The 25,223-nt window shown below is 45.3% G+C and overlaps 1 protein-coding gene across 1 annotated transcript in view; it reads left to right on the forward strand.

Moving 5' to 3' along the window:
* Positions 1 to 24,812, forward strand: part of LOC115109801 (phosphatidylinositol phosphatase PTPRQ-like) — a 42,098-nt gene extending 17,286 nt beyond the window's left edge. Inside the window, exons 12-42 of the mRNA XM_065009766.1 lie at positions 1,585 to 1,746; positions 1,837 to 2,016; positions 5,705 to 5,812; positions 5,928 to 6,209; positions 7,755 to 7,863; positions 7,950 to 8,122; positions 11,142 to 11,492; positions 11,575 to 11,850; positions 11,975 to 12,126; positions 12,249 to 12,390; positions 12,520 to 12,801; positions 12,880 to 13,097; positions 13,233 to 13,395; positions 14,754 to 15,143; positions 15,259 to 15,500; positions 15,964 to 16,033; positions 16,195 to 16,353; positions 16,477 to 16,795; positions 16,903 to 16,976; positions 18,829 to 18,928; positions 20,296 to 20,424; positions 20,806 to 20,850; positions 21,330 to 21,356; positions 21,586 to 21,667; positions 21,760 to 21,850; positions 21,937 to 22,013; positions 22,178 to 22,312; positions 22,412 to 22,537; positions 23,511 to 23,792; positions 23,942 to 24,065; positions 24,156 to 24,812. Of these exons, the coding sequence (XP_064865838.1) occupies positions 1,585 to 1,746; positions 1,837 to 2,016; positions 5,705 to 5,812; positions 5,928 to 6,209; positions 7,755 to 7,863; positions 7,950 to 8,122; positions 11,142 to 11,492; positions 11,575 to 11,850; positions 11,975 to 12,126; positions 12,249 to 12,390; positions 12,520 to 12,801; positions 12,880 to 13,097; positions 13,233 to 13,395; positions 14,754 to 15,143; positions 15,259 to 15,500; positions 15,964 to 16,033; positions 16,195 to 16,353; positions 16,477 to 16,795; positions 16,903 to 16,976; positions 18,829 to 18,928; positions 20,296 to 20,424; positions 20,806 to 20,850; positions 21,330 to 21,356; positions 21,586 to 21,667; positions 21,760 to 21,850; positions 21,937 to 22,013; positions 22,178 to 22,312; positions 22,412 to 22,537; positions 23,511 to 23,792; positions 23,942 to 24,065; positions 24,156 to 24,193 (5,108 nt within the window). The 3' untranslated portion in view covers positions 24,194 to 24,812. The remainder of the gene's footprint in view (positions 1 to 1,584; positions 1,747 to 1,836; positions 2,017 to 5,704; positions 5,813 to 5,927; positions 6,210 to 7,754; positions 7,864 to 7,949; positions 8,123 to 11,141; positions 11,493 to 11,574; positions 11,851 to 11,974; positions 12,127 to 12,248; positions 12,391 to 12,519; positions 12,802 to 12,879; positions 13,098 to 13,232; positions 13,396 to 14,753; positions 15,144 to 15,258; positions 15,501 to 15,963; positions 16,034 to 16,194; positions 16,354 to 16,476; positions 16,796 to 16,902; positions 16,977 to 18,828; positions 18,929 to 20,295; positions 20,425 to 20,805; positions 20,851 to 21,329; positions 21,357 to 21,585; positions 21,668 to 21,759; positions 21,851 to 21,936; positions 22,014 to 22,177; positions 22,313 to 22,411; positions 22,538 to 23,510; positions 23,793 to 23,941; positions 24,066 to 24,155) is intronic.
* Positions 24,813 to 25,223: the final 411 nt, after the last annotated feature.

Genomic DNA, 25,223 nt, shown 5'->3' on the forward strand with positions numbered 1-25,223 from the left:
CTGTCTCAGTGTTGCTTGCCTCGAAGCGAGCATAGAAGTGATTTAGCTCGTCCGGTAGGCTCGTGTCACTGGGCAGCTCGCGGATGTGCTTCCCTTTGTAGTCTGCAATAGTTTGCAAGCCCTGCTACATAAGACAAGCATCAAAGCCGGTGTAGTATGATTCAATCTTAGCTCTGTATTGACGCTTTGCCTGTTTGATGGTTCGTCGCAGGGCATAGCAGGATTTCTTGTAAGCTTCCGGGTTAGAGTCCCGCACCTTGAAAGCGGCAGCTCTACCCTTTAGCTCAGTGCGAATGTTGCCTGTAATCCATGGCTTCTGGTTGGGGTATGTACATACGGTCACTGTGGGGACATCGTCATCTGACCACTTTTTTAATAGACCGAGTCACTGGTGCTTCCTGCATTAATTTTAGCTTGTAAGCAGGAATCAGGAGGATAGAGTTGTGGTCGGATTTACCAAATGGAAGGCGAGGGAGAGCTTTTTACGCGTCTCTGTGAGTGGAGTACAGGTGATCTAGAATTATTTTCCCTCTGGTTGCACATTTAACACGTTGATAGAAATTTGTTAGAACTGATTTAAGTTTCCCTGCATTAATGTCTCCGGCCACTTGGAGCGCCGCCTCTGGGTGAGTGGTTTCCTGTTTTCTTATTTACTTATACAGCTGACTGAGTGCGGCATCTGTCCGTGGTGGTAAATAAACAGCCATGAAAAGTATAGCTGAAAACTCTCTAGGCAGGTGGTGTGGACTGCAATTTATCACAATATACTCTAATTCAGGCGAGCAAAATCTAGAGACTTCCTTAGATTTCGTGCACCAGTTGTTATTTACAAATATGCACAGATCCCCCCCCCCCTCATCTTACCGGAGTGTGCTGTTCTATCTTGCCGGTGCAGCATATATCCCGCTAGCTGAATATCCATGTCGTCATTCAGCCACGATTCCGTGAAACATAGGATATTACAGTTTTTGATGTCCCGTTGGTAGGATATTCGTGATCGTACCTCGTCTAGTTTATTGTCCAATGATTGCACGTTGGCGAGTAGTATTGACGGTAACGGTAGCTTTCCCACTCGCCTTCTCCGGGACCTGACCAGGCATCCGGCTCTTTGTCCTCTGTACCTGCGTCACTTCCTCTTGCAAATAACGGGGATGTCGGCCCTGTGGGGTGTTTGGAGAATGTCTTGTGCGTCCGCCTTGTTGTAGAAAAAATCTTTGTCTAATCCGAGGTGAGTGATCGCTGTCCTGATATCCAGAAGCTCTTAGTCTAATCCGAGGTGAGTGATCGCTGTCCTGATATCCAGAAGCTCTTTTTTGCCGTAAGATACAGTTGCAGAAACATTATGTACAAAATAAGTTACAAATAACGTGAAAAAAAAACACATAATAGCACAATTGGTTGGGCGCCTGTAAAATTGCTGCCATTTTTTGTAACTTTTTGTATGCTTGCTTACTTGTGTTTCACTGTACCTGTGCATGTGACATTACAACTAGAAACTTGATTGAAGACTATAGAGTTGATGAGTAGAGTGAGGTGTGTTACCATGCACTACAGTCTGTCCTCTATACTGTGTGTGTCTTCCAGGACTGTATGTGAGAGAGGAGGTGATAGACATGAAGTCTGAGGAGCTGTCTTACCTTGTCTCTGGTCTTAGTCCCTTCACTGAATACACCTTCACCGTTACCGCGGCTACCGCTATTGGAGAGGGTCCTGCCTCACACGTCTCTGAGAAGACCCGCGAGCAGGGTACACATAGATACTGTATATACATTGTTTTTTAATAGTGTCATTGTTGTTTATTATTGTTCTTATTGTTGTGTGTTGTTGTTGTCATAGTTCCTAGCTCAGTGGTGGCTGTGTCCTATCAGAACGTTAGCTCCACTTCCATCCTGGTCAGCTGGACTCCGCCCCTCTACCCCAACGGACGAATCACACATTACACCGTTTACGGACTCAACCTGCACAGCAACCAGGCCCTGCAGAGAGTTACAAACAACACCAGCATACTGCTCACAGGTAACTCACACACATGCTGTATGTACACATATACATATATGTAACTCTACTGCTAGGATGTCTAGTATGGATGTCATAAGGTGAACGCACCAATTTGTAAGTCGCTCTGGATAAGAGCGTCTGCTAAATGACTTAAATGTAAATGTTAAATGGTACAGGCCTAGTTCAAGCCTGTGAAGTTGTATTGGTGTTAAGTTGCTTGCTGTGTGTTTCAGGGCTGGGGAAGTATACAGGTTATAAGCTGCTTGCTGTGTGTTTCAGGGCTGGGGAAGTATACAGGTTATAAACTGCTTGCTGTGTGTTTCAGGGCTGGGGAAGTATACAGGTTATAGGCTGCTTGCTGTGTGTTTCAGGACTGGAGAAGTATACAGGTTATAAGCTGCTTGCTGTGTGTTTCAGGGCTGGGGAAGTATACAGGTTATAAACTGCTTGCTGTGTGTTTCAGGGCTGGGGAAGTATACAGGTTATAGGCTGCTTGCTGTGTGTTTCAGGACTGGAGAAGTATACAGGTTATAAGCTGCTTGCTGTGTGTTTCAGGGCTGGGGAAGTATACAGGTTATAAAAGGGCTGGGGAAGTATACAGATTATAAACTGCTTGCTGTGTGTTTCAGGGCTGGGGAAGTATACAGGTTATAGGCTGCTTGCTGTGTGTTTCAGGGCTGGGGAAGTATACAGGTTATAGGCTGCTTGCTGTGTGTTTCAGGGCTGGGGAAGTATACAGGTTATAGGCTGCTTGCTGTGTGATTCAGGGCTGGGGAAGTATACAGATTATAAACTGCTTGCTGTGTGTTTCAGGGCTGGGGAAGTATACAGATTATAAACTGCTTGCTGTGTGTTTCAGGGCTGGGGAAGTATACAGGTTATAAGCTGCTTGCTGTGTGTTTCAGGGCTGGGGAAGTATACAGGTTATAGGCTGCTTGCTGTGTGATTCAGGGCTGGGGAAGTATACAGATTATAAACTGCTTGCTGTGTGTTTCAGGGCTGGGGAAGTATACAGATTATAAACTGCTTGCTGTGTGTTTCAGGGCTGGGGAAGTATACAGGTTATAAACTGCTTGCTGTGTGTTTCAGGGCTGGGGAAGTATACAGGTTATAGGCTGCTTGCTGTGTGTTTCAGGGCTGGGGAAGTATACAGGTTATAAGCTGCTTGCTGTGTGTTTCAGGGCTGGGGAAGTATACAGATTATAAACTGCTTGCTGTGTGTTTCAGGGCTGGGGAAGTATACAGGTTATAGGCTGTTTGCTGTGTGTTTCAGGGCTGGGGAAGTATACAGGTTATAAACTGCTTGCTGTGTGTTTCAGGGCTGGGGAAGTATATAGGTTATAGGCTGCTTGCTGTGTGTTTCAGGACTGGAGAAGTATACAGGTTATAAGCTGCTTGCTGTGTGTTTCAGGGCTGGGGAAGTATACAGGTTATAAACTGCTTGCTGTGTGTTTCAGGGCTGGGGAAGTATACAGGTTATAGGCTGCTTGCTGTGTGTTTCAGGACTGGAGAAGTATACAGGTTATAAGCTGCTTGCTGTGTGTTTCAGGGCTGGGGAAGTATACAGGTTATAAACTGCTTGCTGTGTGTTTCAGGGCTGGGGAAGTATACAGGTTATAAGCTGCTTGCTGTGTGTTTCAGGGCTGGGGAAGTATACAGATTATAAACTGCTTGCTGTGTGTTTCAGGGCAGGGGAAGTATACAGATTATAAACTGCTTGCTGTGTGTTTCAGGGCTGGGGAAGTATACAGGTTATAGGCTGCTTGCTGTGTGTTTCAGGGCTGGAGAAGTATACAGGTTATAAGCTGCTTGCTGTGTGTTTCAGGGCTGGATAAGTATACAGATTATAAACTGCTTGCTGTGTGTTTCAGGGCTGGAGAAGTATACAGATTATAAACTGCTTGCTGTGTGTTTCAGGGCTGGGGAAGTATACAGATTATAAACTGATTGCTGTGTGTTTCAGGGCTGGGGAAGTATACAGGTTATAGGCTGCTTGCTGTGTGTTTCAGGGCTGGGGAAGTATACAGATTATAAACTGCTTGCTGTGTGTTTCAGGGCTGGGGAAGTATACAGGTTATAGGCTGCTTGCTGTGTGTTTCAGGGCTGGGGAAGTATACAGATTATAAACTGCTTGCTGTGTGTTTCAGGGCTGGGGAAGTATACAGATTATAAACTGCTTGCTGTGTGTTTCAGGGCTGGGGAAGTATACAGGTTATAAGCTGCTTGCTGTGTGTTTCAGGGCTGGGGAAGTATACAGATTATAAACTGCTTGCTGTGTGTTTCAGGGCTGGAGAAGTATACAGGTTATAGGCTGCTTGCTGTGTGTTTCAGGGCTGGGGAAGTATACAGGTTATAGGCTGTTTGCTGTGTGTTTCAGGGCTGGGGAAGTATACAGGTTATAAACTGCTTGCTGTGTGTTTCAGGGCTGGGGAAGTATACAGGTTATAGGCTGCTTGCTGTGTGTTTCAGGACTGGAGAAGTATACAGGTTATAAGCTGCTTGCTGTGTGTTTCAGGGCTGGGAAGTATACAGGTTATAAGCTGCTTGCAGTGTGTTTCAGGGCTGGGGAAGTATACAGGTTATAGGCTGCTTGCTGTGTGTTTCAGGGCTGGGGAAGTATACAGGTTATAAACTGCTTGCTGTGTGTTTCAGGGCTGGGGAAGTATACAGGTTATAGGCTGCTTGCTGTGTGTTTCAGGACTGGAGAAGTATACAGGTTATAAGCTGCTTGCTGTGTGTTTCAGGGCTGGGAAGTATACAGGTTATAAGCTGCTTGCTGTGTGTTTCAGGGCTGGGGAAGTATACAGGTTATAGGCTGTTTGCTGTGTGTTTCAGGGCTGGGGAAGTATACAGGTTATAAACTGCTTGCTGTGTGTTTCAGGGCTGGGGAAGTATACAGGTTATAGGCTGCTTGCTGTGTGTTTCAGGACTGGAGAAGTATACAGGTTATAAGCTGCTTGCTGTGTGTTTCAGGGCTGGGAAGTATACAGGTTATAAGCTGCTTGCAGTGTGTTTCAGGGCTGGGGAATATACAGGTTATAGGCTGCTTGCTGTGTGTTTCAGGGCTGGGGAAGTATACAGGTTATAAACTGCTTGCTGTGTGTTTCAGGGCTGGGGAAGTATACAGGTTATAGGCTGCTTGCTGTGTGTTTCAGGACTGGAGAAGTATACAGGTTATAAGCTGCTTGCTGTGTGTTTCAGGGCTGGGAAGTATACAGGTTATAAGCTGCTTGCAGTGTGTTTCAGGGCTGGGGAAGTATACAGGTTATAGGCTGCTTGCTGTGTGTTTCAGGGCTGGGGAAGTATACAGATTATAAACTGCTTGCTGTGTGTTTCAGGGCTGGGGAAGTATACAGGTTATAGGCTGCTTGCTGTGTGTTTCAGGGCTGGAGAAGTATACAGATTATAAACTGCTTGCTGTGTGTTTCAGGGCTGGATAAGTTTACAGGTTATAAACTGCTTGCTGTGTGTTTCAGGGCTGGAGAAGTATACAGGTTATAGGCTGCTTGCTGTGTGTTTCAGGGCTGGGGAAGTATACAGGTTATAGGCTGTTTGCTGTGTGTTTCAGGGCTGGGGAAGTATACAGGTTATAAACTGCTTGCTGTGTGTTTCAGGGCTGGGGAAGTATAGAGGTTATAAACTGCTTGCTGTGTGTTTCAGGGCTGGAGAAGTATACAGGTTATAAACTGCTTGCTGTGTGTTTCAGGGCTGGAGAAGTATACAGGTTATAAACTGCGAGTGGCTGCATCTACTGCTGTAGGAGAGAGCTCTCTGTCTGACCGAGACGATATCTTCGCTGTCACACCCGAAGATGGTACCTGGCACACACACACATACATACACACACCCCCACCCCCACCCCCACCTCTCTCATTATGTGGGTTTCATTATAGAGAGTCCAATGTTATCCCTCTCTCTCTCCCTCTCAGAACCTGACTCCCCACCCATAGGATTAACAGTCGTAGACACCTCTCCTTCCACCACCACCCTCTCTTGGTCGCCCCCGGAGAGAGCCAATGGAGTGATCCAACAGTATGAGGTCCTGTACAAGAACCAATCATTTGTGGCAGTGTTGAACAGCTCTGTCCCCAGAGTGACTCTGACAGGGCTGATGCCGTTCTCCTACTATAACGTGTCTGTCAGAGCATACACACGCCTCGGACACGGGAACCACACCTCAGACACACTCACTATGCTGTCTGGGGAGGACGGTGAGTCTACACACACACAAACATACACACACACACATATAGTACATACAAACACACACACACACCACTCTCCGGGTGGTTACCCACTTGTACATGCAGTGAAACAGGACAAATATAAGCACCCCCTATTTTACCTTTTATTTCACACACATAAAAACTAGGCACATTCACACACTAACGCCACAGGTGGTGAGGGTAGGCAACAACATCTCCACCCCGCTGATCCTCAACACTGGGGCCCCACCAGGGTGCGTTCTGAGCCCTCTCCTGTACTCCCTGTTCACCCACGACTGCGTGGCCACGCACGCCTCCAACTCAATCATCAAGTTTGCGGACGACACAACAGTGGTAGGCTTGATTACCAACAAAGACGAGACGGCCTACAGGGAGGAGGTGAGGGCCCTCGGAGTGTGGTGTCAGGAAAATAACCCTCAACGTCAACAAAACTAAGGAGATGATTGTGGACTTCAGGAAACAGCAGAGGGAACACCCCCCTATCCACATCGATGGAACAGTAGTGGAGAGGGTAGTAAGTTTTAAGTTCCTCTGCGTACACATTACAGACAAACTGAATTGGTCCACCCACACAGACAGCATCGTGAAGAAGGCGCAGCAGCGCCTCTTCAACCTCAGGAGGCTGAAGAAATTCGGCTTGTCACCAAAAGCACTAACAAACTTCTACAGATGCACAATCGAGAGCATCCTGTCGGGCTGTATCACCGCCTGGTACGGCAACTGCTCTGCCCACAACCGTAAGGCTCTCCAGAGGGTAGTGAGGTCTGCACAACGCATCACCGGGGGCAAACTACCTGCCCTCCAGGACACCTACACCACCCGATGTCACAGGAAGGCCATAAAGATCATCAAGGACAACAACCACCCGAGCCACTGCCTGTTCACCCCGCTATCATCCAGAAGGCGAGGTCAGTACAAGTGCATCAAAGCTGGGACCGAGAGACTGAAAAACAGCTTCTATCTCAAGGCCATCAGACTGTTAAACAGCCACCACTAACATTGAGTGGCTGCTGCCAACACACTGACTCAACTCCAGCCACTTTAATAATGGGAATTGATGGGAAATGATGTAAAATATATCACTAGCCACTTTAAACAATGCTACCTAATATAATGTTTACATACCCTACATTATTCATCTCATATGTATATGTATATACTGTACTCTATATCATCTACTGCATCTTTATGTAATACATGTATCACTAGCCACTTTAACTATGCCACTTTGTTTACATACTCATCTCATATGTATATACTGCACTCAATACCATCTACTGTATCTTGCCCATGCCGCTCTGTACCATCACTCATTCATATATCTTTATGTACATATTCTTTATCCCCTTACACTTGTGTCTATAAGGTAGTAGTTTTGGAATTGTTAGCTAGATTACTTGTTGGTTATTACTGCATTGTCGGAACTAGAAGCACAAGCATTTCGCTACACTCGCATTAACATCTGCTAACCATGTGTATGTGACAAATAAAATTTGATTTGATTTGTTGAAGTGTGTGTGTACCCTCTAGTACCGGGAAGTCCTCCCTACGGCCTGTCCTATGAGTCCGTCAGTCCCAATGAGGTGAATGTGACCTGGGAACCCCCACTAGTGCCCAATGGAGTTATCACGCACTACAGGTACATTTCTGCATGGATTTTGGAAATTGTACTGTCTCATGATGAAAAGGCACTTTAAATTACATTTGATTTGATTTGATTTACAGCCTTGAGCTGCGAAACTCTTCCCACTTCCTCAACCTGACCACACCCATTAGCCACGTCCAGATCACTCACCTAAGGAAGTTTGCGCAATACACTCTGGTGGTGAAGGGACACACACGAATGGGCCCTGGAAACCACAGCAGTGACCCACTCAACATCACCACACTGGAGGATGGTGAGAGCCTCTCTAACACACAAACACACCCCAGAACCACCGCAGTAAACCACTATACATCACCCCAATGGAGTGAGGGATCTGGGGTAAGAGGGGGGAGGTAGAGCGAGGCCATGGTTAGGGTCATTGTGTTTCAGGTGGCCGCGTAGTGGACTATGGCGTTAACAAGACCAGAGATCCTGGACCACAGAATGTTCATCATCACCTCCTCTCACTTCCTCTCTGTCTCAAGTCTTCCTGATCCTCTGACAATACAAGTCAAAGGTCAGGGGCTACCACAGTGTTATTTAACAACATCAACACCATCACTTCTAACCAACCAGGTTTACTTCACAGGGCTGTGCTTACAGATGAGCCAGCATGCAGGCTATTTCCAATGATCAAGGAGCGTTTAGCTAACGTTCTCTCCTCCTTCCAGTCCATTTCCCCTAGGGACCTGGTTGGTCTTAAATAATAGGAAGTGTGTTTCAGACCCAGACACTCCCCCTCAGTTCCTGTTAGCCAGGAAGTTGTCAGACTACGAGGTAGAATTGTCATGGGAACCGCCGAAAGAGGCCAACTCTGAGATCCTCTACTACATAGTCAGAGTCTGGTGAGTTTGATTTCAATATTGATCGTTATTTTGAAACCTACTGCTGATGTGATGTTGAAAAAGGAGATGTTGAGGGATGAGTCATTCTGATTGAAGCATGAATTACAGCTGCAACATGGCCAGCTCCAACACAGCTCCAACATGGCCTCTTCTTCTTCTTCCTCCTTCCTTCTCTCTCCTGTAGGAATGAGTCATCTGAGGTGTGGCAGAATGTAACAGGTACAGCGGTGGTGATCAGCGTTGACTCAGAAAGTCGCTTCAACGCCTCTGTCTCCAGCTGGACGCGCCTGGGGGACGGGGGAGTCCTCATATACATCAGCTTCAGTATTATTGACGCAGGTACACACACACATATACGTTTGGCAAGCACGCATGCACTCACACTCACAACCCTTTGAAAAATCTTGTAGTCCCAACTGAACATGCCTCCAGTTCATTTTTAGTAAACACAAGTGACATGCAACTTGCACCAATTCATCCTGCAATTCTCTTCCAGTGCCATTTGACCCACCCCAGAATGTGTCGTTGGTGAACCTGACCTTTTCTTCAGTGACCGTCCTCTGGCAACCCCCCACTCAGCCAAATGGAATCCTCCTTCACTATACTCTGTACTACTCAGACAATACCACTGTCACAGAGCAGGTGAGTTATACAGCATTACACTCTATACTACACAGACAATAACACTGTCACAGAGCAGGTGAGTTATACAGCATTACACTCTATACTACACAGACAATAACACTGTTATAAAGCAGGTGAGTAACACACACACACACTGTATGCTCGTGTGTAAAAGTGAGTTATTTTCTACTGTAAAGGCATCGTTTCTCTCTCTCCTCTCCATCAGCATATCCCAGTGTCAGAGCTGGACCCTGTCTCTCTGGGGGAGGACCTGTCCTACTGTCTGTCTGGCCTGAGAGGAGGACAGAACTACAGCCTCTGGCTGACCTCCAGCACCATGCAAGGGGACGGAGGGGTCCGTACTGATCCTTTAGACCTACTCACCCCAGATGGCGGTCAGTTTCTCACACACACACACACACACACACACACACACACACACACACACACACAGAGAGAGAGAGTCTGCACTGTTTTTTCCAACCTCTTGTTGAACTTGCTAAAATCACGTAAAAATTCTGCGATTGAAGTGTAACTTTCAGCTGGCTGGTAAAAGGAGGTAAGTCTGTCAGTCTGACAAACTGGCCCTTTTTGTCCCTCCGAGGCCTCCGTACCTCAGACAACCAGTTTGTATCTCCTTTTACTGAACCCTGTGGAAGCTTACTCTTTGACCTGTTGGATATCTGATAATGTCTTATATTCCCAACAGAGCAATGATACAGGCATCCAGTTCTTTTGTAAACACATTGGCTATCAACAATGTCACAATGCTATCAACATACATCCAGTAGAGATGTTTCATCATGTAGTTTTGTGAGTAGGTTATTATCGTATTAGTGTTAGTAGTTTAGTCTGTAGCTTAAGATGCAGATGAATCCTTTTCAAATGGCAGTATCTGGATGATCACAAGAAGTAGCAATGTTCCTGTCAAATAAATTATGTAGATAAAAATAGTAGCTTTTGTGTTATTCAAAAGAAATGTAGTTATTGTTCCTATTTGACGATGATCTCTTTGTTTTTATGTGATTTTGGGAAAAATTGTGTAGACAGACTGCTGCCTCCATCTGACATATAATAGTGACTGCCTCTTGTTTCGGTCTGAAGATATCTCTAATACTGACTGTGTGTCTCTGCCTCTGTGCTCCAGCCACGGGACCTCCAGCTCACCCTGCCTCTCCTGCCCTGCCAAGCCCAGCAGGGCTCACTGCCCTGGGCTCAGACACCCACACACCGTCCTCTCTCCTCCACCCATCCATCCACTTCACCAGCCTCTCAATCTGCCTTCACTGAGGTCTCCCCTCCCTCCTTATATCTTCCATCTCTGCGTCTCTCCTTCTTTCCATCCCTGTTTCCCCTGGTGCACATGCTCAGTTTGCTCTCTCCATATGGTCAGACTCAGTGACCGGAACTTAGAGGATGGACACCGGAAGTGGGTGTGGCCAGGATGAGTATCTGCTATTCAAAATGTCTCTCTCGATTTGAAGTATCTCTGGTCAAAGTGTTCTTGTTTTATTCCACACTGAGGTTATTCTCTCCATATGACTCATGGGGTGATGATGATGTTAATGATGACGATGTTGTTAATGATGATGATGACAAAGTGCTGTTTTATGTTTGTTGGTGTGTTTCTCTCCCTGGGGTGGTGCCAGTGTTTGATTGGTTGATGTTGCTGGTTTGGGTGTAGATGTACTATTATGTGTATATACAGCATAAATAACCTGTAATGTTCTTCTAGTGCTAGGACTGAGTCTGAAGAATTATGTAGTTCAGTCAGTGATACTAATTCCCCCTCTCTCTCCACAGTGCCCAGTGATCCGGTCCACAATCTCAGTGCTCAGATCTTCAGTTCTACAGCCATCATAGTAAGCTGGGACCCCCCTATGGAACCCAATGGACGCCCCTTCTACTTGCTCACCCTGCAGGAAGCAGGACACCCCCAACCCCCAAAACCTATGAACCCCTCTTACCCTAACACCAACCCCCCCGGACCCCCCGCTGTCAACAATACCATCACCAAGACAACCAACGATAACGTCTTCCTGTTTACCAAACTCAGGAAGTACTATCCCTACGTCTTCACTGTTACTCCGGCAACCAGCGCCGGCCCGGCCCACAACCACACCAGCCTGCTGCACGTGAGGACTGATGATGATAGTGAGTCTACAGACACACACACACACACAAATGCACACATGTGCATACACATACATACTATTAACCCACTCTCTCCCTTCAGTTCCCAGTTCAGCTCCAGTGCTGGTGTCCTGTAGGAACCTGTCGTCCTCCTCTGTGTCTGTGGTGTGGCAGCGCCCCCTGGAGGCCAATGGAGAGATAACAGAGTATTCCCTCACCATGTTCGGCCCTGGCGGCTCCAACACCACACACACCCCCAACACCATCCTCACACTCACACAGCTCCTGCCCTACACAGCCTACAACCTCTCCATCACCGCAGCCACCCGCAAGGGCTCCGGACCCCCGCTACTACTGATGCTGCACACAGATGAAGCAGGTCATCTTTAACCTCTCACCTTTAACCCCTACTAACCTCTAACCTCTACCCTACCATAACCCCTCCAACTGCTGCTGCATACAGACGAAGGCCAGTAATGTACTCTAACATTGTGTTCCACCAGGTCCGATGTCTCCTCCCAGGAATCTGTCTCTGTATAACCACACAGCCTTTTCTGTGTGGCTGACCTGGGAACCCTCTCTGGAACCCAATGGTGTGGTCACAAACTACGGCTTCAGGATCTGGGAGATTAACACAAACACAATCAGATATCAGGTACTGCACACACACAAACACAAACACTAACAAAGAAACATTAACATTTTTAAACTGGAGTGCTGCAACTTTGCTATGTTCTGACTAGAAGATTTCCACATTTTTCTCTCTCTCACTCTCAGAACTCTACAGGTCCGTGGACAGAAGGACAGCTGAGTGGGTTCAGGCCTCACAGCTCCTATGAGATCAGTGTGCTTAGCTACACCAGAGTGGGTCATGGAGACCAGTATAGCACTCCTGTGTCCTTCACAACCAATGAGTCCGGTATGTATGTGGGTGTAGGTGGTATGTGTGTGTGGGTATGTATGGTTGTGGAACTAGAAATCAAGTGCCATATGCGTGTGGAATTGGCTATTAATCCTTTTGCATAACCCCTGTGTCTCCTGGCTCCAGTGTCTGAAGTGGTGGGTAACCTGTCCTGCTCTGGTCTGGGCTGGGACTCTGTGTTTCTACACTGGGAGCCTCCAGCCAACCCCAATGGACTCATCCTGTACTACCAGGTCCAGGTGGACAGACACTCAGACTCACAGTCATACATACACCAGGCTGACACAAACCAGTATACGGTCAGCGGGCTGGCGCCGGACGCAGAATTCACACTCACCGTAACAGCTGTCAACTCTGCTGGCCCAGGAGACCAGGTCAACTGTACTGCCTACACACACCCCGAGTCAGGTACACGTACACACGTACACTACACCAGGAGACCAGATGAACTGTACCCACTCAACCCACTCTTATATCCTCCTGCAGTTCCTGGTGTCCCTCGATTCCTGAGTGTGTCAGAGGCCACGTCCACCAGCGTGACGCTCCAATGGGCTGCTCCCCTCTCTGCTCTGGGCATGCTCACTGAGTACCGCATCACTGTGCAGCTGCTGTCACCTGACTGCCTGTCCAACACACCCCTTTCTGAAGCCACACCCCTCCCAGAGCCGAGCCCTTCCCTGGCTCCAGGCTGCGTGGATCAGGAGGTACGTTTACCTGGATATCTGAATGTAAATGTTGTTAAGCTGCTGTGTCGTCATCTTTCTACATGTATATCTGCAGAATAAACTTCCTAACATTGAACTCAACATCATATTCATGTTCATGATCTTCCTGGTCAGGTGTTGGTGTCAGTGAATGGTTCTGATGGTGGTGAGGGCAATAGGAGCATCACTCTCCAGTCTCTGGTCAAGTACCGCCACTACCGCTTCAGAATCACAGCCCTTACTAATGCTGGGCCAGGAGAACACACACCCTGGAGATACACACACACATTGGCTGGGAGTAAGTACACCCACCCACGCACGCACATACACATACAGTCACATCCAAAAGGATTGGAACCCTTGACAAATATGAGCAAAAAAGACTGTTTAAAATAAATAATACAAATACCGAGCTATATTGTAAGTTCCAAAAAATGAGAAAAATCTATTATTTTATACTAATACAATGGTGAATGTGTATAAAGATGACATAATTCAGATATGACATAATTGTTTTAGACTACAGTGCGCGACCTGGTTCAATAAGCCAATAAATCAGCACAATCTACATTGTTGTTTTTTTCTAATTGCCGGAGTCTTGGAGCTAGAATTAGGATAATGAATATTGTGCTAATGACGATACAAAAAATTATTAAATTTTGAGACCAGTTGAGCCCTGTATAGCACCACAATACACATCAAAATACAATAAACACATTAAACTACACATTAAAACACATCATTATACACAACAATACACGAAAAGCAAAACATAATCAGTAGTGGAGCGGGTCTAGAGTTTCAAGTTCCTTGGTGTCCACATCACCAACAAAATATCTGTCACGCTTGTCGAAATGATTGAACCAAGGCGCAGCGTGCGTAGAGTTCCACATAATTGTAATTCATAGAAACTAACCAAAACAAAATAAACAAGCAAAAATGAAACATGCCGCTACTGGTGTGCACACAGGCAACTATCTGTAGACTAGATCCCACAAAGCACAATGAGGAAATGGCTTCCTAAATATGATCCCCAATCAGAGACAACGATAAACAGCTGTCTCTGATTGGGAACCATACCAGGCCAACCTAAACCATTAATAACCTAGATGACCCACCCTAGTCACTATCACACCCCAACCAACATAGAGAATAAACAGCTCTCTATGGTCAGGGCGTGACACTATCATGGTCCAAACATACCAAAACAGTCGTGAAGAGGGCACAACAAAACCTTTTCCCCCTCAGGAGTCAGTTGAGAACAAATTCTTATTTACAATGATGGCCTAGGAATAGTGGGTTAACTGCCATGTTCAGGGGCAGAACAACAGAATTTTTCCTTGTCAGCTCAGGGATTCGATCTAGCAACCTTTTGGTTACTGGCCCAACGCTCTAACCGCTAGCTACCCGCTGCCTAAATTTATTCTACAATGTAGAAAATAGTACAAATAAAGAAAAACCCTTGAATGAGTAGTTGTGTTCAAACGTTTGACTGGTACTGTATATATATTTTTAAAATTAGCATACAATATAGCTTATACAGTCTTTTTTAAATCATCTTTATCAAGGGTAGCAATAATTCTGGATGTGACTGGAAATACAAGTACCTACACACCCAGGCAGTATGCGTATATTCATACCTGTCTCTCCCCTCAGACCCTGATGCCCCTCCCAGCAACCTCTCAATGACCATGTCCTCCAATGGCCTCCGTATCGAATGGCAACTCCCAGATGTGATTACCGGCCCCACTTCCTACCTCATAGACGTAATCTCTGTGAGTACACATGCACACACACACACTCAAAGAATAATGAGAAAAAAGGAGTTTCTTGCATCTGTATGTTGTGTTGTTGTTCAGCTGGATAGCGAGGGGTTAAACCAGTCTGTAGTACGCGGCCCAGAGGAGCTGAGGACCGTAGTTGTGTCAAACCTGACTGCGTTCACTCGCTACTCTGTGACCGTGACCGCCTTCACTGGACGACTGGAGAACGCACGGCGGGACGGACAAGCCACTGAGCCCACTGTCATCAGAACAATGGAGGAGGGTGAGGAACCCACACATACAGTAATACAGTAGCTATTTTATTCAACTGCTAGAAGGTAGTTAAGCACTCTCTCTCATCCTCCTCCTCATCCTCCCTCCATCCCTCTCCCCTGCAGAGCCCAGGGATCCTCCTAAGAATGTGACCCTCCAGGTAATTCCAGAGGAAGTGACCCGTGTGTTTGTGACCTTTGCCCCCCCGGAGGAGCCTAATGGGAACATCAGTTCCTATACGGTGCTGGTCTACCGCCAGGGCCAGCTAGAGATGACCATCGACCGCCTCACCGTGGTTCAAAACGAGAACCGCACCCTGACCGCAGTCATCGACGGGCTGAAGGGAGGCTACAACTATAGTATACGGGTGAGGATCTCACACACAGGCACAACTACACAAACACATGGTTCACAACTATAGTATACGGGTGAGGAACACACACACAGGCACAACTACACAAACACATGGTTCACAACTATAGTATACGGGTGAGGAACACACACACAGGCACAACTACACAAACACATGGTTCACAACTATAGTATACGGGTGAGGAACACACACACAGGCACAACTACACAAACACATGGTTCACAACTATAGTATACGGGTGAGGAACACACACACAGGCACAACTACACAAACACATGGTTCACAACTATAGTATACGGGTGAGGAACACACACACAGGCACAACTACACAAACACATGGTTCACAACTATAGTATACGGGTGAGGAACACACACAGTGTCACATAACAATTGTGCTTTCTGAAAAATGATTCTCACCATTTGAAACACTCCGACCAACTCTCTCTCTCACACACAGATTGCAGCGGTAAACGGAGCAGGTTTAAGCCCCCCCAGCTCAGAGGTTCAGATCACTACAGGGATCAAAGGTACAGTGCTACGTAAACACTACATAACCCATTCATAATCCCTACATAACCCCTTTATAACCCCAACATCCTTAGAAACGTAGTTGTAGGGGGTGTCATATTGTGAATATATGTGTGTGCACTACGAACACTTCATGATACAGAAATGTGTGTGTGGGTAGCTCCTGCCAAGCCCACCCAGAGACCCCAGGTGATGTTGGACCGAGGAGGAGTTGCCATGGTAACCTCCAGAAGCATCATTGTTCGCATGCCAGCTTGTTTCTACAGCAATGACAACGGACCAATCAGCAGCATCCAGGTCATCATGTCCGAATCTGGGGGTACGACATCACACACACACACATAAACACACATCAATCACACAGAAAATATATCCTGAACTAAAGTATGTAGGAGCCACTGCTATAGGTCTAGTCTGACATCTGTCTGTCTCTCTGTCTCAGTGATGGACAGCATGAACCTGACCAACTGGAAGACAGCATTTCTCTCTCGTCCCGCCCCCTACCTAACAGACAATGGCTTCCCCAACCCACTCTGTGTGAGGGACCGTATGAGCAGGGACACACAAACCAGCAAACTCACTTTCTCACTCATTAGACACAGTATTGTGAGGGACAGGGTTCTGGGACATAGAGACTCAGGGGGGGAGCGCATAGACCACCAGGATGATCACTATGTCATCGGAGAGAAGGACAACTGTCTGACTGAAGAGTACAGTAACACACTCTGTAACGGACCCCTCAAACCAAACACTGTCTACGTGTGAGTATACACAACACAAACATGTAAACACATACACGTGCACATACGTAGATATAAACACATACGTACAAAGTTTAATACAGTACATGTCTTTGTCTGTGTGGCAGATTTAAGTTCCGAGCCACCAACATCCGGGGTCAGTATACAGACTCCGACTACTCTGAGCATATCAGAACAGCAGGTAAGCACTCCTCTTCTCTCCACAAACATCTTTCCTCTCTGATGCAAACTGATTAAACAACACCACTCTCACTCCTTCATTTAAATTTTTTACATTTTAGTCATTTAGCAGAGGCTCTTATCCAGAGCAACTTACTGTTAGTGCATTCATCTTAAGATTACTAGGCGGGTCAACCACATCTCTCAAATCAAATCAAATTGATTTATATAGCCCTTCGTACATCAGCTGATATCTCAAATTGCTGTACAGAAACCCAGCCTAAAACCCCAAACAGCAAGCAATACAGGTGTAGAAGCACGGTGGCTAGGAAAAACTCCCTAGAAAGGCCAAAACCTAGGAAGAAACCTAGAGAGGAATCAGGCTATGTGGGGTGGCCAGTCCTCTTCTGGCTGTGCCGGGTGGAGATTATAACAGAACATGGCCAAGATGTTCAAATGTTCATAAATGACCAGCATGGTCGAATAATAATAAGGCAGAACAGTTGAAACTGGAGCAGCAGCACAGCCAGGTGGACTGGGGACAGCAAGGAGTCATCATGTCAGGTAGTCCTGGGGCACGGTCCTAGGGCTCAGGTCCTCGGAGAGAAAGAAAGAGAGAATTAGAGAGAGCATATGTGGAGAGAGAGAAAGAAAGAGGTAGAGAGGCCAGTCCTCTTCTGGCTGTGCCGGGTGGAGATTATAACAGAACATGGCCAAGATGTTCAAATGTTCATAAATGACCAGCATGGTCGAATAATAATAAGGCAGAACAGTTGAAACTGGAGCAGCAGCACAGCCAGGTGGACTGGGGACAGCAAGGAGTCATCATGTCAGGTAGTCCTGGGGCATGGTCCTAGGGCTCAGGTCCTCCGAGAGAGAGAAAGAAAGAGAGAAGGAGAGAATTAGAGAACGCACACTTAGATTCACACAGGACACCGAATAGCAGCTAGCCACAGGAGAAGTACTCCAGATATAACAAACTGACCCTAGCCCCCCGACACATAAACTACTGCAGCATAAATACTGGAGGCTGAGACAGGAGGGGTCAGGAGACACTGTGGCCCCATCCGAGGACACCCCCGGACAGGGCCAAACAGGAAGGATATAACCCCACCCACTTTGCCAAAGCACAGCCCCCACACCACTAGAGGGATATCTTCAACCACCAACTTACCATCCTGAGACAAGGCTGTATATAGCCCACAAAGATCTCTGCCATGGCACAACCCAAGGGGGGGCGCCAACCCAGACAGGATGACCACATCAGTGAATCAACCCACTCAGGTGACACACCTCTTCCAGGGACGGCATGAGAGAGCCCCAGTAAGCCAGTGACTCAGCCCCTGTAATAGGGTTAGAGGCAGAGAATCCCAGTGGAAAGAGGGGAACCGGCCAGGCAGAGACAGCAAAGGCGGTTCGTTGCTCCAGAGCCTTTCCGTTCACCTTCCCACTCCTGGGCCAGACTACACTCAATCATATGACCCACTGAAGAGATCAGTCTTCAGTAAAGACTTAAAGGTTGAGACCGAGTTTGCGTCTCTGACATGGGTAGGCAGACCGTTCCATAAAAATGGAGCTCTATAGGAGAAAGCCCTACACAGTGCAAAAATAAAAACAAAATGCAAGGGTCAACTCACATAGTCCGTGTAGCCATTCTGTTAGCTATGTCTTGTGGTTTAGGAATAGAAGCTCTTCAGGCACCATCTTTACGACTGTGTGTGGTTGAGTGGACCATTTTAAGTCCATAGTGATTTGGACACCGAAGAACTTGAAGCTCTCGACCCGATCCATTGCAGGCCGTCGATGTAAGTGCAAGTGTTAGTTCACGAAAGGCTTCTTTTTTTCTCTTTCCCTCAACCCCTCCTGTCTGTCAGTGGATGGGTTGTTGACCAGAGATGAACAGATCATTCTGGGAGTTCTCCTCTCCTTCTTCCTGGCCCTGCTGCTCATCCTCGTCATCTACGCCTCTGTCAGGTAAACTGGTTCCAGCTGATGCCTCTAGTTTTGTAGGTTTTTATTTAATTTTTCTATATATATATATTTTTTTAATTATTATTAACAAATATCAACAAACAAAAGATAAATAGTCACATACAAACAAGCATACATACAAACGATTTACATTGCCAGGAATCTTAAACAAACCAATCATATTCATTAATAATACAAGTTTTAATTGCCTTTTTGTTTTTAATTTGAGTTAAAGTAGTGCCATATTGTTTAAATTCATTTATAAAGTGAAAAAAGTTAGGTTTTGAATTAGACCATTTGCATTTGTGAATGAAATTTACCTAGTATTATTAGCAGTTGAATTAAATATACTACATCTTTATCTATGTCAGAATTGATCAAATAAATCATTATATCAAAACCATTAAATAGTACAACCGGTCCTATTTCTTTTTGTAACAAAATTCTGTATGTCAATCCAAAACATTCTACTATAAATACAGGCAAAAAACAAATGCAAAATGGTCTCCTTCTCCATTCCACAGAAATCACATTTATAGTCAATATTCAGCATGAATCTTTTCAAAACATGTTTCACAGGATAGATTCTATGTAACATTTTAAATGAAACTCCCTTTACCTTGTGACTGATACAATATTTGTTAGCAATTTTCCATGCTTTCCCCCATTGTATATCACCATAGATATTTGACCAAAATAATCTTGCTGAGGGAATTGTAGTGTCACAAACAATATTCCTAATCTGTTTTTACTACATTTATCTTTGATGTTAATATTGCCAATTAATATATTTTCATGTAAATCTATGTTACTTACATCAACCACAGAGGAATTTAAAAGAGATACAACCCCCATTGGAAATTAAATCAAAAACAATTGCATATTCTTTCAGTGTTATTGGAATTTTAAATGTATCAAGAAATTCCCCTTATGAGAGTAGATATCCATCCTCATTCAGTAACTGACCAACCAAAATAATTTTATTCTCAAACCAGTTACGAAAAAAAAGAGACTTATTTTTCAATCGTATATCTTTGTTGTTCCATATAAAGTATCTGTATCTGTATCTGTTTATACACTAACATCCAAGCTAAAATGGCCTGTTTATGGAATTTGGCCAACTTTACTGGGATTTTATCAACATCAAAATACATCAAAGCAAACATTCTAAACCACCAACAGAGTCAAATAAATACTTAGGGAAGACATTCTAAATACTGTTCTGGTTCTTAACATACTTCAGAATCCAATTTATTTTAAAAGTATTAATTAGAGTTTTGAAATCTATAACCTTAAGTTTTCTAGTTTAAGCCCAGCCAGCCATAGTCAGTTGTGTCAGAGAGATTGACATGTTCCTCATCCAATGACAGGATCCGTCAGCGGCAGAAGGAGGGCGGGACCTACTCTCCCCGGGAGGCGGAGATTATAGAGACCAAGTTTAAACTGGATCAACTGATTGCTGTGGCTGACCTGGAGCTGAAGGAAGAGAAACTACACCGGTCAGTGTGTGTATGCCTGTGTGTGTCTTTTTCTCACACATACACACTCCCTCTCTCTCATTCGCACACAACTTCACAAAGGTTTACCCACTGTAACATTATGCTCACTCTGCCTCTACTACTCTACCTGCATGCCTACAGAATGTGCATGGCTGCTGCTAACACATGCACATACACACGCACACACACTACAGTACACACATAAACACACACACAATCACACAAAGACTGTCTGTGCTCTCCACTCTCACTCTAACCCAGGGTTTTACAAACTCGGTCCCTGGGACCCCACGGGTGCCCGTTTTGGGTTTTGCCCCAGCACTACACAGCTGATTCAAATGATCAACTAATCATCAAGCTTTGCTCCAACTCTCTCTCCAGGTATTCCTCCTTCTTCTTTAGACGGAAGGAGATATTTGTCATTCAGTAAGTTGTAGTGGGCAGTGTGTGTAGCCCTTGTTATATAGCACTCCATGTGTGTGTGTGTTGCTGTGTTGCATTGCTACAGTTGGAAGTGTGTATTGTTGTCTCATGGCTTTAGTCTACTGAAGTGCTGTTCAGTCTGTCTGTAACTGTACAGTAATGGAAAGTAAAGTCTGCTGTACTCACAGTGTACTGGTGTGACTGGAAAATAAAGTCTGCTGTACTCACAGTGTACTGGTGTGACTGGAAAATAAAGTCTGCTGTACTCACAGTGTACTGGTGTGACTGGAAAATAAAGTCTGCTGTACTCACAGTGTACTGGTGTGACTGGAAAATAAAGTCTGCTGTACTCACAGTGTACTGGTGTGACTGGAAAATAAAGTCTGCTGTACTCACAGTGTACTGGTGTGACTGGAAAATAAAGTCTGCTGTACTCACAGTGTACTGGTGTGACTAATATTGTTCTGTCAACTCTGTTTTAGACTTCTCAGCTACAGAAAGTCTCTCAAGTAAGTCACCTAATGAGTGTGTATGTTGTTCTATGTGTACATTATGTGAGTTTGTTGGGCAATAATAGTTGGATTTGGATTGCTGCCCTGTGAAGGATTTCTCTTATCCCCACCTCCTGTTTGTTTGATTTTTGATATTCATATAAGGTTTATGCATTTATGTGTGAGCTGTGCCAAGATTTTGCTCTTGTAGGACAAAAACGTGATTCTGATTATCTCTGTCTCTCAGGCCCGTCAATAAGAAGTCTTTCCTGCAGCATGTAGAGGATCTGTGTGCCAACGAGAACACCAAGTTCCAGGAAGAGTTTGCCGTATGTAACTCTAACCTCTGACCCCATGTGAAAACCCGTGTGTATGTGTGTGTGTGTACGTGGATTGACAGCGTTAACCCTGTCTTCTCTAGGAGTTGCCCAAACTGCTGCAGGATCTGGCTACTTCAGACGCTGACCTTCCCTGGAACAGATCCAAGAACCGCTTCACTAACATCAAACCCTGTATGTACACACACACACACACACACACACACACACACAGTGAGCGTAACACACACACACAACCTAACACATTCTCTCCTCTACAGACAACAACAACCGTGTGAAGCTCTTGTCTGAGCCTGGCATGCCTGGATCTGACTACATTAACGCTAGCTTCATCTCAGTGAGACACACACACACACACACACACAGTCACAGACACAGAAAAGAGAACACTCATGCTTTCAGAGAAGCTCACATTTCTAAACACCCCAACGTTTGTGTTACAAAACTGGAGACCTGTGACCTACTCTGTTCTGACTATAACATTCTTCCTCTCCCGCTCAGGGTTACTTGTGTCCTAGTGAGTTCATAGCGACCCAGGGTCCTCTCCCCGGCACTGTGGCTGACTTTTGGAGGATGATCTGGGAGACTCGCACACGAACCATCGCTATGCTCACACAGTGCTATGAGAAAGGAAGGGTAAGGGCCGGACCAAGGTTTTAGTAGTGTCAGGTTCGTATGTCTGTTTAGATCCGGTCACCAATTTTGTGTGTGTGTGCTGTGTGTGGGTGTGTTTAGATCCGGTGTCACCAGTACTGGCCAGAGGACAATAAGCCGGTGACAGTGTTTGGGGACATCATCATCACCAAGCTGACAGAGGACGTTTATCCTGACTGGACCGTCAGAGCTCTCAAAGTGGAGCGGGTAACACACACACACACACACACACACACACACACATATATACATACAGTGCATTCGGAAAGTATTCAGACCTCTTGACTTTTTTTCACCTTTTTGTTAAATTACAGCCTTATTCTAAAATGGATTAAATTGTATATTTTCCTCATCAATCTACACACAATACCCCATAATGACAAAGCAAAGAGATTTTTAGAATTTAAATAAGATATAAATATATAATATTTTTTTTATAAATGAGCAAAAATGTCAACTGTTTTGGCTTTGTCATTATGGGGTATTGTGTGTAGATTGATGAGGGGAAAAAAACTAGTTTATCCATTTTAGAATAAGGCTGTAACGTAACAACATTTGGAAAAAGTCAAGGGGTCTGAATAGTCTACAAGGTGTCAAAAGCGTTCCAGAAGGACGCTGGCCCATGTTGACTCCAATGCTTCCCACAGTTGTGTCAAGTTGGCTGGATGTTCTTTGGGTTGTGGACCATTGTTGGTTGATACACTCAGGAAACTATTGAGTGTGAAAAATCTAGCAGCACTACAGTTCTTGACACAATCAAACCGGTGCACCTGGCACCTGCTGCCATACTCCATTCAAAGGCAATTCAATATTTTGTCTTGCCGATACACCCTCTGAATAGCACACATACACAATCCATGTCTCAATTGTCTCAAGGCTTAAAAATCCTACTTTCAGTTGTCTCCTCCCCTTCAACTGCACTGATTGAAATGGATTTAACAAGTTACATCATTAAGGGATCATAGCTTTCACCCGGTCAGTCTGTCATGGAAAGAGCAGGTGTTCCTAATGTTTTGTACAATCAGTGTATATTTGAGTACCCCAGAGTAAACAAGTTCAGAGTTATCCTCTTGACAATAAAATCATTATTCTCTCTCTCCTTCTCTAACTCCCTCGCTCTCTCTCCCTCTGACACTCCCCCCCCCCCTCTCTCTCTGTCTGTCTCCCTTTCTCCCCCTAGCATGGGGACTACATGGTGGTTCACCACTTCAACTACACCTCCTGGCCAGAGCATGGTGTACCAGATTCCAGCACCACACTCATACAGTTTGTTCGAGCCATCAGAGCCAACAGGCATGAGAACACTACTATAGTGGTGCACTGCAGTGCTGGCGTGGGCAGGACAGGAGTGTTTATAACGCTGGATCACCTGATCCAACACGTTAGTGATCACGACTTTGTGGACATCTACGGTCTGGTGGCTGAACTACGCAGTGAGAGGATGTGTATGGTGCAGAACCTGGTGAGAAATATGCATTTATACAACATGTATCATAATATAATATTCTTACTCTAATATGGATATGATACTTCATAGTATGATCTAGTTTTCCTGGTGCATTCAAACCTGCCAGACAGAATCTTAGAGAGTCTGTTCACGCATATCCCCAGGCCCAGTATATGTTCCTACACCAGAGTACTCTGGATCTGCTGAACAGTAAAGGAAACAGCCAGTCCATCTGGTTCATCAACTACTCTGCTCTGGAGAAGATGGACTCACTGGAAGCTATGGAGGGTGAGCACACACATATACAAGAACACACACTAGCATACACATACGTCATAAACGCACATTTCACATATCTACTTTTTTGTCCTCTTGCAGGTGATGTCGAGCTGGAATGGGAGGAGACTACGATGTAAAGGCTGAGAACTTATCAGTCAACTTCACACCTGATGAACACACATCTATCCCTGGGTCATGGGGCCAAATCCTGGACACTCTGACTGTTTGTCAGATGGATTGCTCCACCAGAGATAGAGAAAGAGGAGGGAGAGAGAATTGTGTAGTCCAAACAGAGTAATGTTTCCTCTAGCTTCTTTGGGAACACAAGTTGCCCTTTTCTGGCAGGAGGGTCAAAACAACACAACAAAACTTAGTTGTTTACCTGGCCTGAATCATCACACAATTACAGTCCTTGTGGAGTCCTGCATCTTTTGTATAAGTTCACAGGCAGAAAAGAGAGGGATATATATCACACATGGAGGTTTACAGGTATCTTGCAATAGTCATTCCACTGTGTATTTCATTGGATTCTTGGATCATGTTTTTGTATATTAGGTTTTTCGGCCAAATAGTGTTGTCACGGTGTTCATATGTTTGCTTCGCTGTATTACTACGTTTATGTCACGTGTTGCTATGTTTGTCATTGTAATTGGGAGGTTTGAGGTATAATATATTTGTGGGGTGTTCTTGTGTATTTGATGTATTTTGTTCCACATCTGTGTTTTGGACCAGAAGTAAAATCAACTCCACTACTCACCTGTCTGTCTGTCTGTCTCAGTGAGCTGTTTAGTGTATAAAAATGACACCCCAAAAGAGTGAAGCATGAAATACACTGAGAATCTCACTGACTGCTGATACTGTAGGTACTTATCACAGTGGGAGGCCGTTCCTTCTCTTGCTAGTACAAAAGCGGTACCTGTTGCGTGCCGACCCGGTAGCGAAGAACCTACGCAATGCTTGTCAGTGGCCAACAGCTTGACTTGGAGCCAATCAGAAACACAAACCTCCATGTGGGGGAGCCAACAAAAAAAATGAAAAATATAGGGGCTTTCTACAAAATAGAATCATGACCATAAGCAATACGCATGGATATGCATTGCCAAACAACGTTACTGCCCCCTTCTGGTTTGGAGTATTGTAACAAGGCTGAGTGGCTGACGACTTCCA

This window comes from Oncorhynchus nerka, linkage group LG25 (genome assembly GCF_034236695.1).
Source record: "Oncorhynchus nerka isolate Pitt River linkage group LG25, Oner_Uvic_2.0, whole genome shotgun sequence".
In the NCBI taxonomy this organism is placed as follows: Eukaryota; Metazoa; Chordata; class Actinopteri; order Salmoniformes; family Salmonidae; genus Oncorhynchus; species Oncorhynchus nerka.